The sequence below is a fragment of the Lissotriton vulgaris genome, chromosome 7, assembly GCF_964263255.1.
Source record: "Lissotriton vulgaris chromosome 7, aLisVul1.2, whole genome shotgun sequence".
Lineage (NCBI taxonomy): Eukaryota > Metazoa > Chordata > Amphibia > Caudata > Salamandridae > Lissotriton > Lissotriton vulgaris.
In genome coordinates, this window is record NC_141695.1 from 401,833,350 (window position 1) to 401,847,690 (window position 14,341).

At 51.5% G+C, this 14,341-nt stretch overlaps 1 protein-coding gene across 2 annotated transcripts in view; it reads left to right on the forward strand.

Moving 5' to 3' along the window:
* TMEM143 (transmembrane protein 143) overlaps nt 1-14,341 on the forward strand; it is a 266,670-nt gene that overhangs the window by 113,836 nt on the left and 138,493 nt on the right. For both annotated transcript variants that reach the window (XM_086930357.1, XM_086930356.1), the window contains exon 3: nt 14,060-14,167. In XM_086930357.1, the coding sequence (XP_086786483.1) occupies nt 14,060-14,167 (108 nt within the window). The remainder of the gene's footprint in view (nt 1-14,059; nt 14,168-14,341) is intronic.

The window sequence follows — 14,341 nt, forward strand, 5'->3', positions numbered from 1 at the left end:
TCAAGTGTATGTTGTGTATGTTGTTCGTGCTGCTTGCCGCCATCGTTCTGCTTTGATTTAATAAGGCGCGTGTTTTAAAAAAAGTGATTTGGAATTTGTTGTTCTTTTGTCAGACTGTGTATTTTTAAAACTAAAACTGCCACCTCACCTACTTCCTTTCGAATCGCGACCCCTTAGCTACAGCTAGAACTCCCCCTGCTCTCTCCCCTCAGGCCTCAGCCAATCGGCCTTCAAGGGGCTGAGCCTGGAGGCGGGACACTAGATAAAAACTTGCCCATCGCAGCAAACCGGCAATTGTGTATGTTGTTCGCGCTGCTTGCCGCCATCACACTGCTTTGATTTAATAAGGCGCGCGTTTTAAACAAATTGATTTGGAATTTGTTGTTCTATTGTCAGACTTTGTGTTTTAAAAACTAAAACTGCCACCTCACCTACTTCCTCTCGAATCGCGACCCCTTAGCTAGAGCTAGAACTCCCCCTGCTCTCTCCCCTCGGGCCTCAGCCAATCGGCCTTCAAGGGGCAGAGCTGGAGGCGGGACACTTGGGCTAAATGCAGTCCTTCCCACGGGAGCGCAGCGGACGGGCGCAGCGGGCGCGCCAAAGGCGCGCCCGTCTGGTAACTCGCATAGATGGTTCTCAAGTGACCTTCAAGCACAGAAATTGAAGCTCCGCCAGCTAGAACGGAACTGGAGACGTAACTACTCCAATTCCGATAGACTGCTCTTTGTAGCGACCTGCAAAGATTATAAAAGCGCGATCTCCATGGCCAAATCCGCACACGTCTCAGACAGAATCCTCTCAGCCCACAATAAATCAAAAGAAATTTTTAAAATCATGAATGATCTCACTACTGACGACAGAACTCTCCCTGTCCAGGCTCCCACACAAGAGACTTGTAACGCACTGAACACCTTTTTTATCGAAAAAATTGTGGATATTAAGAACACTATCCCCTCTCCTACTCCCATCAGGTCACCGGACTCCTCTCCCTCTAACCCTCTGTCTCTAACTCATTTTCCCGCCCTCAACCCCAGTACCCTCTCAGAGTGCTCTATTCGTTTCAAATCAGGGTCTCCTAACGACTGCTGTCCCCCCTCGTTTCTCAGGGATGTCTGCCTCTCCCTACCAGACAGCATCCTCCCCCTTCTGAATGCATCCCTCAGCACTGGCATGGTCCCTAGCTCTTTTAAGGAGGCCATATAAGTACCCCTATAAAAAAGCCTGGAGCAGACCCCGCCAGTCTCTCCAACTACCGTCCTATGCAGTGGTGTGGCTCACTGGTTAGAGGCGGCAGACCCGTAAGCAGAGGACGGCCCGGGACCAGGGTTCGATTCCCGACGCGGCAGGGTCGTGGACCAGGGTCAGCGGGCTCGATAATTCTCGCCTTGGTGCCTACTCCAGTCAGCGACCACATTCGGCAACTCTGGGCATTAGCCTGCCTCATCTTCACAACGGCCCCCCCAGACCGCCGGGGATGCTTGGTGGCACCTTAGAGATACCCATTAGGGACCATCTCTCAGGGTGAGCCAGGACGGGTTCCCCAGCGGTCAAAGCGCGGAGATAATCCTCCGGGAGTCGATCCTAGCGCTATATAAACCCGCAATTAAATTCAATTAAATTAAATCTCCCTCCTGCCCTACTTGTCCAAGCTCCTCGAGGCCCACATAACCACCTGCCTGTCAAAATTCATCAAGAGCTTCTGCTATCTCGAACCCAATCAAGATGGTTTCAGGCCGGCTCACTCCACCGAGGCTGTCATTCTAGCAGTACTAGACGCCCTGACGGGGAACACAGACAAAGGAGCCCCGCAGGCATTGGTGCTCCTGGATTTGTTGGCCGCGTTCGACACGGTGGACCATAACATCCTTCTCCACCGTGTCGGACAGGCCGGCATCCAGGGCCCTGCCTTTGAGTGGATTAAGTCCTTCCTCTCGGGCAGAGCGCAAACGGTTCGCCTGAGCTCCTTTACTGCAACTAAGGTATGCGGAGTCCCTCAGGGATCTTCCCTCTCACCCCTACTATTCAATTTGTACCTCCGACCACTGATCCACTAGTTAAAGAGGTGGAGGATCACCGTCTTCAATTATGCTGATGATCTGCAGATCATCTTCCCTTTTGATTCCCCCGACGCTGCAACTGGATTTCAAGCAGCGATGCTCCACATACAGCAGTGGATGAATCTTAACCAATTAAAGCTTAATCCAGGCAAAACAGAGCTCATCCTGCCAGGTAACAGCTTGGCATACTGGGGCCCCCAGTTCTGGCCTAACGAGCTGGGCCCGTCCCCCGTACCATCTGGCTCGGTAAAGAGCCTTGGAGTGGTTATCGACTCGGACCTCTCCCTCAAAACTCAGATGGGGGCAGTGATCTCGTCCAGTATGTTCCAGCTGCGAAAAATCCGTAAGATTTCCCACCTGCTTTCGCACGCGACGTTGGTACAAGTTGTGATCTCCCTTGTACTATCCCGCCTCGACTTCTCTAATTCCCTCTATCTAGGCCTACCACAGTCATTGCTTCGCCGCCTTCAAATCGTGCAAAACCAGGCAGCAAGACTAATCCACAAAACCCCGAAATGGCAATCAGCAAGACCTGTGCTGCGTAAATTACACTGGCTAAGAATTGAACAAAGGGCAGCCTTCAAGACCGGCTGCCTAATTTTTAAAGCCCTTCATTGCAACAGCCCAGACTTTATGAAAGCCCTCATCGTGAAGCACCACCCTGCTCGCAATCTCCGGTCGGCCCACCTCCATCTGCTGGCCGCCCCCATTGTCAAACTCAAAAAAATTAGGTGGCCACAGATTCGCCCACCTGGCACCTAAGCTGTGGAATCCCCTCCCTCTATCTATCAAGACCAGCAACTCCCTACTGAACTTCAGAAAGTCCCTAAAAACCTGGCTTTTCTCCCAAACTGGCTAGCATGCTCCGCCGCAATCTCTGCACTCTCTTAGCGCCATGAAACTTATGGTGTCAGTACGCTTTATAAATTCAGCTTAAGATAAGATAAGATAAGATAAGTCCTTTCTGGCCGTCAAGCAAAAACTTTGGGGTATGGGACCCAGATATATGCTCCTGTCCCCAGCTAAACTAAAGGTACTGTATAAGGACAAAGTCCACTTTATTGAAAAACTGGAGGAGGTGTGGAGTGGTTTGAGATCAGAGACCCTGGAGGTACCCAGACTGGGGGCCCACCTGGCCGTGGAGCATGGGGCGGACGTTCTCGGAGACCTCCTGCAAAAAAAGTTGTTAGCCCCAGACCTGTGAACCAATCCCTTACAACACTGGAAAGAATTTACATTGCGGAGGATGGGACAATGCAAATTTCTAGACAAGGATCCCCTGGGGCGAATACAGCGGTGGAGTCAAGCGGACATCCGGCGTCGGGAGCACCAAGCCCTACAGCTGAAATGATTCCTGATACAGTTATGAATGAGCGGGGGTAGTGAAGAAGGGTGAAAAAGAGAACCTATATGATGTAGAGAAAGACCTGGTAAATCAGGAAGGTGGTATTCTGAAAATCGATACATTGTGCGACCAATAGGCATGCTTACTACATTTACATTCATACTGTAATGACACTGAATGAAGGGACACGGGGAGGTCTGCGTGTGTAACGAGGGGCGGGCGGTTTGATTGGACAAAGGTCCAGGAGCAAGAAAGTAAACACACATGGGGGATCTGCGGGAGACCCGGGAGGTATAGAGGGAGCACAGTTCAAGGGGAATTTTTATTTGTTGTTGCCGGTCCAAGATGGGCCAGCGGGGTAGTTGTGCTAGTCGTCACACAACAGTGGGTGGGCTACCATAAGCTGATGTTGTTCCTATGGCTGTCTGTGGGAGGGAGGGGAGCAGAGAAGTGAGTTTTAAGTTAATCGCTTATATTTTCAGGGTTGATGAGTTGTTTTGGAAGGGAAATAGCCATCTTTCTGCCTGAGATCGTGCAGGGATAAAAAAACACACCACAACATATAATGAAGGTCTCTAACACATATAAAATGACCACTTGTAATGTATGTGAACTCAGCACAGCCAGAAAGAGATACAGGGTCTTCTCGGTCCTCGAAAGACACAATACCAGTATAACATATCTCCAGGAGATGCATTTGACAGACACCAAAGCAGCAAAACTTGCGAAGAAATGGAGAGGTCAATCATACAACACCACTTACTCATCCTTCTCTAGAGGGGTTTCGATCTGGGTGGCCCCATGGGTCCCGTTTGCACGGAAATTTATGGGAGCTGACGTAGAGGGCAGATACATACTTATCCAGGGCACACTGGAGGGACCGTAGTTAGTAATACTGACCTCATATGGCCAAACATAGATGACGCAAACATTTACACCACATTGAGAGACGTAATGTCCCCTACAGTGGGAATAGACACCTTTTGGGTAGGGGACTTCAATTGCATGACGGATGGGGGACTGGATCGCAGCCCGCCCCGGCCTGTCAGTACACCAAGCCAAGAATGACAGTGACTTTGTCCGAAGTGATGTGTCGCAAATGGGGCTATGAGATATTTGGTGTGATACACAACCCGGGAAACAGTAGTACACATGCTACTCGGCCACACATGGAACCTACAGCAGGCTGGACAGAGTCCTGGCACCTCACCAGAGAACTTCGAAGGTGCAAGGGGTCACTCACCTGCCAAGATACTTGCCTGATCACTCACCGGTGATATGCAAATGCAAGTGGGGGAAGGGGACCAGAAGCCTCCACCCATAGAGGTTCCCATCATAAATATTGCAGGATCTGGTCGGTAAAGAAGATATTGATAAAGCACTGGAGGACTACCTTGAATTAAACTGGAAGTCTCACGTGCGAATTGAGGCGCATTCTGCAGGAGACACTCATAGAGAGTCCTTGGATGCTTGATTCCGGTCTAGGAAAGACATGGCTTGGTAGTTCGGGCTGGACTGTTCCCATGAGGCACAGGGTCAAGGCTGATTTGCATATAGCCATTGTCTGACCTAGGGTGGTGTGGAGTGCAATAAAACGATGGATGTAGCCCCAGATCGTTGTACTGGGGTGAATGTAAGACATTGTTCTGCATTCTGTCCATCAACTGTGTTTTTTTCAATTTTCACCCCAAGTGGGCTGGGTATGCTCAGACGTGAGTCCCAGGCTCTCCACATCACTGGAGTCAAGCTATCCAGGCTGAAGAAGGCTGATAGACAGAAACCGGTCCTTGGATGCTTGATTCCGGTCTAGGAAAGACATGGCTTGGTAGTTCGGGCTGGACTGTTCCCATGAGGCACAGGGTCAAGGCTGATTTGCATATAGCCATTGTCTGACCTAGGGTGGTGTGGAGTGCAAAAAAACGATGGATTTAGGCCCAGATCGTTGTACTGGGGTGAATGTAAGACATTGTTCTGCATTCTGTCCATCAACTGTGTTTTTTTCAATTTTCACCCCAAGTGGGCTGGGTATGCTCAGACGTGAGTCCCATGCTCTCCACATCACTGGAGTCAAGCTATCCAGGCTGAAGAAGGCTGAAGAAGGCTGATAGCCAGAAACCGGTCCTTGGATGCTTGATTCCGGTCTAGGAAAGACATGGCTTGGTAGTTCGGGCTGGACTGTTCCCATGAGGCACAGGGTCAAGGCTGATTTGCATATAGCCATTGTCTGACCTAGGGTGGTGTGGAGTGCAAAAAAACGATGGATTTAGGCCCAGATCTTTGTACTGGGGTGAATGTAAGACATTGTTCTGCATTCTGTCCATCAACTGTGTTTTTTGCAATTTTCACCCCGAGTGGGCTGGGTATGCTCAGACGTGAGTCCCAGGCTCTCCACATCAATGGAGTCAAGCTATCCAGGCTGAAGAAGGCTGATAGCCAGAAACCGGTCCTTGGATGCTTGATTCCGGTCTAGGAAAGACATGGCTTGGTAGTTCGGGCTGGACTGTTCCCATGAGGCACAGGGTCAAGGCTAATTTGCATATAGCCATTGTCTGACCTAGGGTGGTGTGGAGTGCAAAAAAACGATGGATTTAGGCCCAGATCTTTGTACTGGGGTGAATGTAAGACATTGTTCTGCATTCTGTCCATCAACTGTGTTTTTTTCAATTTTCACCCCAAGTGGGCTGGGTATGCTCAGACGTGAGTCCCAGGCTCTCCACATCACTGGAGTCAAGCTATCCAGGCTGAAGAAGGCTGATAGCCAGAAACCGGTCCTTGGATGCTTGATTCCGGTCTAGGAAAGACATGGCTTGGTAGTTCGGGCTGGACTGTTCCCATGAGGCACAGGGTCAAGGCTAATTTGCATATAGCCATTGTCTGACCTAGGGTGGTGTGGAGTGCAAAAAAAGATGGATTTAGGCCCAGATCTTTGTACTGGGGTGAATGTAAGACATTGTTCTGCATTCTGTCCATCAACTGTGTTTTTTTCAATTTTCACCCCAAGTGGGCTGGGTATGCTCTGACGTGAGTCCCAGGCTCTCCACATCACTGGAGTCAAGCTATCCAGGCTGAAGAAGGCTGATAGCCAGAAACCGGTCCTTGGATGCTTGATTCCGGTCTAGGAAAGACATGGCTTGGTAGTTCGGGCTGGACTGTTCCCATGAGGCACAGGGTCAAGGATGATTTGCATACAGCCATTGTCTGACCTAGGGTGGTGTGGAGTGCAATAAAACGATGGATTTAGGCCCAGATCTTTGTACTGGGGTGAATGTAAGACATTGTTCTGCATTCTGTCCATCAACTGTGTTTTTTGCAATTTTTACCCCGAGTGGGCTGGGTATGCTCAGGCGTGAGTCCCAGGCTCTCCACATCACTGAAGTCAAGCTATCCAGGCTGAAGAAGGCTGATAGCCAGAAACCGGTCCTTGGATGCTTGGTTCCGGTCTAGGAAAGACATGGCTTGGTAGTTCGGGCTGGACTGTTCCCATGAGGCACAGGGTCAAGGCTGATTTGCATATAGCCATTGTCTGACCTAGGGTGGTGTGGAGTGCAAGAAAACTATGGATTTAGACCCAGATCTTTGTACTGGGGTGAATGTAAGACATTGTTCCGCATTCTGTCCATCAACTGTGTTTTTTGCAATTTTCACCCCGAGTGGGCTGGGTATGCTCAGACGTGAGTCCCGGGCTCTCCACATCACTGGAGTCAAGCTATCCAGGCTGAAGAAGGCTGTGTCAGAAGCATTTTTGTTACCATATATATGACCAAGAAAGCATTGTATATGACTGAACGACCATATTAAACAATCTTATACAATTCAATAGGTCTTGTTTTGAGTATCTGATAGAGACTACTAGCCGCAGATTCCTTCAAGTAGAATGATCCCCAGGCGCGAGACTGGATCCGCAAACTTTTGCCGCAGCATCCCGGAGTTGGGGCACACCACGCGACTCCGCCCAGGCGTCGTCAGTGTACGTGACATCAGCGAAGTCACATAAGACCCACCCGGCGCGACTACGTCATTTTGTTCTTCTTTTCCGCGTTCAATACGGATCCGGTCCTTGCTACAGGCCTGTTTGGGCCCTCTTTTTTCCTTCCATTGTCCCTTCACTTTGTGGAACAGTGTACGAATGCCTTCGGGCTTCAATGATTGCATGCCGTGTGGGTATCTTATGTCGGCGACGGACCCTCACCTCATTTGTATGTGGTGTTTGGGGGAGGGTCGCGGCACCACTAATTGTGCGACGTGGCAACAGTTGAAGCCGAAGTCGAGGCGGGAGTGCCGGATGAAACTTCTCTCGGCGCGGCTCTCCAGGTCGACGTCCTCCCCTCGGTCTGCTTCGGCGGACGGCTTCAGATACGCCCTTGGTCGTCTTCCTCGCCCGTCTCCGAAGTCCCGTGAGTGTCGCTCCCCGGTGGGTAAGTGTCGCAGTTTGTCCCCGGGGGCTGGGTTCCGGCCTGCCGGGGTCGTGGGCTCTCTGCGGGTGTTGCGGCCCGCGTGTCGTCCTATCCACCGTTTCCCGTGCTGGGGCGTCGAGAGTCCAGATGGAGAAATACACAGTGGCTTTGCAGGCCTCGCTGGCGTCTCCTCCTTCCCCCCCCTCTGGCGTCGGCGGATCCCTTGCCTTGCGGGGGGACCTCGCCGGCGCCGCCGCCGGCTTCGACCCCTGCGCTGACTGGTTCGGGTCCAGTCTTGGAGGATGTTGTGCTGTTGGGGTGCGCCACTTCTGGGGCACCTCCTTCAGACGACGGCGTCTCTGCCTCGCCGCAAACTCCCCGGGAGTCTCTGTGGTGTCGCAGGAGGTCACCGGGGCTCGGGTCACATCCCCGAGCCCCCCTCGGTCCTTTGACAAGGTGGTCCTGTCTAAGGCCGAGGTGACGCCGCTACGGCGCCGGCAACGGCTGAACCATGCGAAGCCACAGGGGTCGGTGGGCCCTCATTCCGCTCCGGGTCGTGGCTGGGTGGGGACCCCTCGTCCCTCTCCGGGACCCTCTCGTCCCTCTCGGGGACCCTCTTGTCCCTCCCCACAGCCAGCTGCCTCATTGAAGGGCAAGTCAGAGGTTGAATCGTCCCTGGCGCCGCCACATGGGTTGCCGGATGATCTCCGCCACATTCTGGGCCGCGGCTGGCGAAAGGCTTCCTGTCACTCCCCAGGCCCTTCTTGTTCCTCCGTGCTGGTGGCTGCCTCTGCCGGGGTCGAATCAGCATTGCTCCGGTGCTACCCCGAGGCCAGTTCAGCTCCAGCTCCACTCCGGTCCCCGATGCGGTGTGACTAGGAGGAACCCTGTCCGACAATGCCGGGTGGTGCCGACGTTCTGCCTCAGGCAGCAGACTCTACGGCTCCGCGCAGGAGTCGTGCTGCGGATTCGTCTTCGGACGCTCCGTCTTCTCCGAAGGCAGGCTGTATATTGGTGACCTCCACCCCGGAGCCTGGTCGCTGCGTGTTTTTCACCGGCGTCGTCGAAGGGCGGCTCCCCGTCTTTTCTGAGGCAGAGGTGTTCGTCGGAAGAGCGGCAGGTCCCTCATTCTTCGGCTCCCTCTGACTTCTAGGTCGGGCCCTTGCCCGTCCCGCTTGGCTTCGGGGACGGCCGCCTTAGTTTGCAGCCGTCGCCCACGGGGGAGCTGCATTCTCCACCACAGGGCCTTATGTAGGCGGTAGCGACCTTTGCTCACGCGGTGTCCACGGCCCTGGGCATTTTGCGCATGGCTGACTTGGTTGCTCACTTTCCAGCGGACCATCTCCTGCTTGGAGGAGCTTGGAGGCGTCCCGCCTCAGGGGCTCCGGTGCCTCACCACCTTCTGCACCAGCATCTTCCGGCTCCACGTGACCGCGGCATGCCTTTCCCTCTACCCCTCTGCTGCCAGTCCGCTTTTGCGGACCGCCTATCCCTCCCTGCCGCCACTATTGACTCCGCCGTCCTGGGAGGCCCACTGCTGGATTCTTGGGGGTGCAACATGTTCGCCTCGACCAGCACTGCCCTGCGGGCCCTTAACACCTTGTGTGTTTTGGCTAGGGCATCCTCTTGTTTGTGGGACTCGGCTGAATCCCTAGGGTCTGCAGTCTCCCAAGAGCCGGTCCAGGTGGACTTACGGCAACTTGTTGTGGATTGCCAGGGGCCAGCGGCGTTTATTCTCTGCTCCGCTCTAAACATCTCATAGGTGCTGGGCCGGGCCATGGCTTCCTCAGTTGCCTTCCGTCGCCATGCTTGGCTTCGGGACGGCGTGTTCCCTGAAAATATTCGGGAGCAGCTCATTGATCTTCCGTTTGACGGCAGCCTGTTGTTCCATGCCCGGCTGACTCCAGCATCCAAAGGTTCTTGGCAGGGCTCCTTCCTCCTCCTCTGCCTTATCCTCCTCCTCCTCCTTCCCCTCCTCAGTGACTGCTGAGTTGGGCTGGTTCTGACCCTTCTTAGGCCGCTTGTTCTGCTGTGGAGTGTGCTTTCTGGCCATTGAGTCCTTCTTGGGACTTTGCCATTGTTGGCTGCTGGACGGCCCTTTGTTGCCTTTGTGTGTCTCTTGCTGGAGTTGTTGCGCAGACTTGGCCCTATGATTAGGCCTTCTGCTTTGCTTGGTCTGCTTGTCAAGCCTTCTGCTGGGGTGTTTTTCCCCTTTTTTTCCCTCTGCTGCAGAAGTTCTTTCGCAGAGGGTTCCCATATCTTGGGACTTCACATACCCTATGTGGGGTAGTGGTTGCGCTCTGCTAGTGAGTTCTGGTCGCCTTCAGGTGCCGGTTCTCCATGGCCTTTCTGTATGTTGCTTTTGCTTCTTGAGGTCGAGTGCGCGGCCCCTCGTAGTGTTGTGGCCGGATATTTTCTCTCCTTCCTGCCCCTGTCCTGAGGGCTGGAGTGATTCTGAGTGCTCCCTTGTCAGGCATACACTGCCTGGTCTTCTGGGGCCCCGGGCTGTTCTTTTTGCTTTGGCAGCTTATGATTGTTGGCGCTGTCCTGGCTGGCCTGTTGCCTTCCATCTGGAGAGAGCTTGCCTTCCTTTCCCTCTTTCCTTGGGCTCTCTGGGCTTCTTCTTATTCCTCCTCTTCCTGTCTTGGTATTGGATGGAAGCTCTGTTGCCTTGTGAGGGAGTGAGATGCTTCGGCCTCTCTAGCCTTGCCCTTGGTTCTTCTGCTGTGAGGGTGCAGGCCTCTTTAGTCTCCCTTTCCTCATACACCTACTGGGGTCGGTGGTGTTCCCATTGTGGGGGTTCCTCTTGCATGGAAGGGATGAAGTTTCTCTTCTGGCCGCAGATCTGGTTCCCTGTGGGACCTTCTGTCCCGTCCAGACTGGTGGGGTCCTTTCGCAGACCCTCCCTCCCCATGGGTATTGCTAGGGTATCTATTCTACGTGAAGGAATCTGTGGCTAGTAGCCTCTATAAGATGTAGGAGTTACTTACCTTCGGTAACGATGTATCTGGTAGAGACGATTCTAGCCACAGATTCCTTCACGGCCCGCCCTTCCTCACCGTTCTGCGAGGACGCTTGGGTTGGTCTTCGGTACTCGCCTCCTGGTGGGGGGCTGTGTCTCCTGTGAGAACCTTCTTTTGCTCCTGACGGGTGGCTCCGTCTGGTTGCGGTTCATTCCTCCTCTTGGTTCCTTGGAGGATGGGGTTACGGTGCTTCTGTGCCCCAGTGCTCTGGTTACTCCAGGTTTAGGGAGGTTCTCTTCAATCTCTGTCCTCCCCTCCCTTTCCTTCCTGTTGTTGCTGAGGGCTCTGGCCCCTCTGATTACTTCCGAATAGGGGTCATCTGGCTAGGCATTGCCCTTATTCCCTGGGGGGTGGTTGCCCTCTATGCTGGGGTGGCTTGGAGGTTGTGTTTCTCTCTGTCTTGGGAAATAAGGGAGGGGCAGCAAACAGTGGAAGAGGCGGAGTAATTCATGGGAGCGAGGGATGGGGAAAAGAAAAAACAAGGTGAAAAGGAAATGAAAAGGTGGCTTGGGGTGGCAAGAGAGTGGAGGGGCTGAGCGGGGGACGGGGGGAGCGGGCAACTCAAGAGACAGTCGAGCAAAAAGAAAGCCCGATCGAAAGATGGACAGAGAGGAGTGAAGGGAAGTAGTACCCGAGCAAGGGAAGAGAAGGAAGAACATGAAATGAAGCACTGGTGGAGCCTTTAAACCAACTCTGTTTTCCAGCCCTTACAACACAAATGCGAGCTCAAGGTCTGCATCCAACTTATATTCCACCTGATGCCTAACAAATGAAGGTCAAGTCGTGACTTCGCCTGTCTCATTCATCTCAGACTGCAGAGAGGCCAAAAGCATTGTGGTCAACTGCAATCTCCAGCCACAAAGTTGTATTTTATGGATAAACAAGTAAATGTGCTCTTAAAAGGAAATGCTAAAACTGCAAACGTCAAATTCAAGCGAGAAACAACAGGGAGAGGCAAATGGGCGCTTGCGAGGCAATTGACCTTCACTTTGCTAGGAAACAAAAGCCAACAAAGCCATAGGGTGAAAAAGTCTGTATAAGCAAGGGAGGAGTGAATCGAAAGGCGAGTCTGCCCAGCTAGAATGCGATTTGATGCATCACGGAATCTCAACTGTAAAACAACTTCCCTACAGTGTCTAAATAGCAACGAAAACACGTCACTAAGGCTCTACCACCCATCACCCTTTATGTACTGCCAATATGTGTTCAAGAACGTTAGGCACAACAAAAGAAGCCGAAGTGTTACAAAAAAAGCAAAGAGGCACGTCGGGCGAGTGGTGTGCGATGTGCGAGCGCTGTAAGGGGCCCCCGAGCGATGAGCTTAATGAACCATGGCGATAGAGGAAAGGTAGATTTAGGCCACACAAAAAGCGTGTGTTCAGCTTTTTGAAGCCCACTTACTAGAATTCTTGCCAACAGCTGCGCTGGCATGCGCTAGCTCAGGCGAGACCTAAAAAAGGGCTCATGTAACGCACAATTTGAACTAGCCCACTTCAATTTTCTACACCGCACATATATCACCCCAGTGCTGCTACATCGCAGAGACTCTTCGAAACCGAATACATGTCCACAATGCCAAATAGCTCCTGCAACATTTCTACACCTGGCCCGGGATTGTCCCACAGTACACAGTACATACTTACTGGGGCTGGGTGGTTGAGACACTACAGTTTGTGGGGGGAGTGGCACTAAGGCCAGAACCTACAGCGTGTTTATTGGGTATACTTAACTTAAGGGAAGAAAAATGCAATCGCGATTCACACAACAGGAGCTATTACTAGCAAAACGGCAAGTAGCGATGATTTGGATGTGAAAGAATGGGCTGTAGCAGAGGAGCTCAGGCTAGGCTGATGTAGGGTAGATGAGCATGCAGAAGAGAATTTAGCGTCATGGAGAAAGTCCACAGAGTAATTTGAAGCAACAGGGCAGGATTCAGGGAATTCAGGCTCTGTTTCAGAGGGATGTGCCTCGCCTACTAAAGTTCTTGAATCTAAAAATGAAGGAGCATCCTATACTGAACACACGCAGCACACGACCTTTAATACGGAAGACCTTTAGAAAATGGGACTGTACCACTACTAGACACTGCACTTGGAAAGGGTGGAATGGCTATAATGTTTATTTCATGTTTGTAAAGGTTACACAGCATAACACTTTCTATATTAAAAAATGTGAAATTGAAAAAAAACAACAAAAAAAAACAACACAACAACTGCACACATAAAAATACATGAATAGCTAATTGAGATTCTGTCTGTGACCATGCCCGGTTTAGTGATAGCTAGCGTCTGAAGGCGGCAGAGGCCGATATTAACATACGGCCTGGTGCGGCTCCTTTGGTTGGAACCATCCGTTCACATCCGGCTCCATTAGTTGGGACCTCGCACACAGATCCGCTAAAGATTAATTCTCAGTTTTAGTACTACACCTGCGTGCCTGTGTCCTTGCTTCTGAAGAATTTGAATCCGATACAGCAATTTTTTTTTCAGACGGTCTGCCCTTCCATCAGTACTCTGTCTTTCTTTTGTCCTGAAGAGGCTGACATTCTTAGGCCGAAACTCGTCCACTCTCACGCTGGAGGAGTCTTCACTTATTTGACAAAAGCTGGTTAAGAACAACTAGCGCACACATTTGAGAATAAGGAGGAGAAAACGTTTCCTCATATGTGCGCCTCATGCAGACTATCTCCATTGGGGACTCTCTGAAAAATGAACGGCATAGCCACATCTGATAAACTAATAGGAAGATTGAGGGTAGCGAAATAATTGTTCAACCAGCCGTTAGGGATTGAAAACTTTGCGACACATGTTTTCTGTATATCTAAATAATTTGTGTTAAATTGTTTGTTTGGAGTGAGTTTTGTATATGTAACTTTGTGGATTGTCATGTGTACAGTTGTTGTGTTTGACATCAACTAGAACCTATACATTCTTTGTGTTGATGTATTCTTAATAAATGTGCTGTGATGATGCCAAAGCACCAGGGATTCATTAATTAGGGTATTCACTCTATTGCCGTATCACTAACTTTTTCTATTCATACTGTCCTCAAGGTCATAGGGCATGAGAGATCAGAGTCTAAAATGGCATATGAGTTATGGTCATGTGGCATCACCCAAGGTTAAAGGGCTATAATGTTACTGTTCATGCCCCTTTTTGGGGGGAATTGATGCTACGGATAAATGTATAAAAATATTGCACGTAGTGCATTATATTGAACCCGTTCTGGCTCTGTTTCCAGGAACTGCACTTGTCGAATGAAGCTGACAAGCAATCCTTCTTATCCTTTGTGGAGCGTCTTGATGCCTCTCTTCTCCCTCCCTACTTCTCTATTATGGAGCGCCTACAGGTAATTGCTTTCAGAAAATAACACCCGCAATGTGAGGGTCACGATTGTACCTCTGTTGGTGTCCCAACCCCGCCCACCCCACTGCCTTGCCCTCTTATGTTTAAGGGTCGTAGCTCGCTTGTGTTTGCATGTCTCAGGGCGGCCACCTTAAGTAGCATTTGGGTCTGGGGGGAT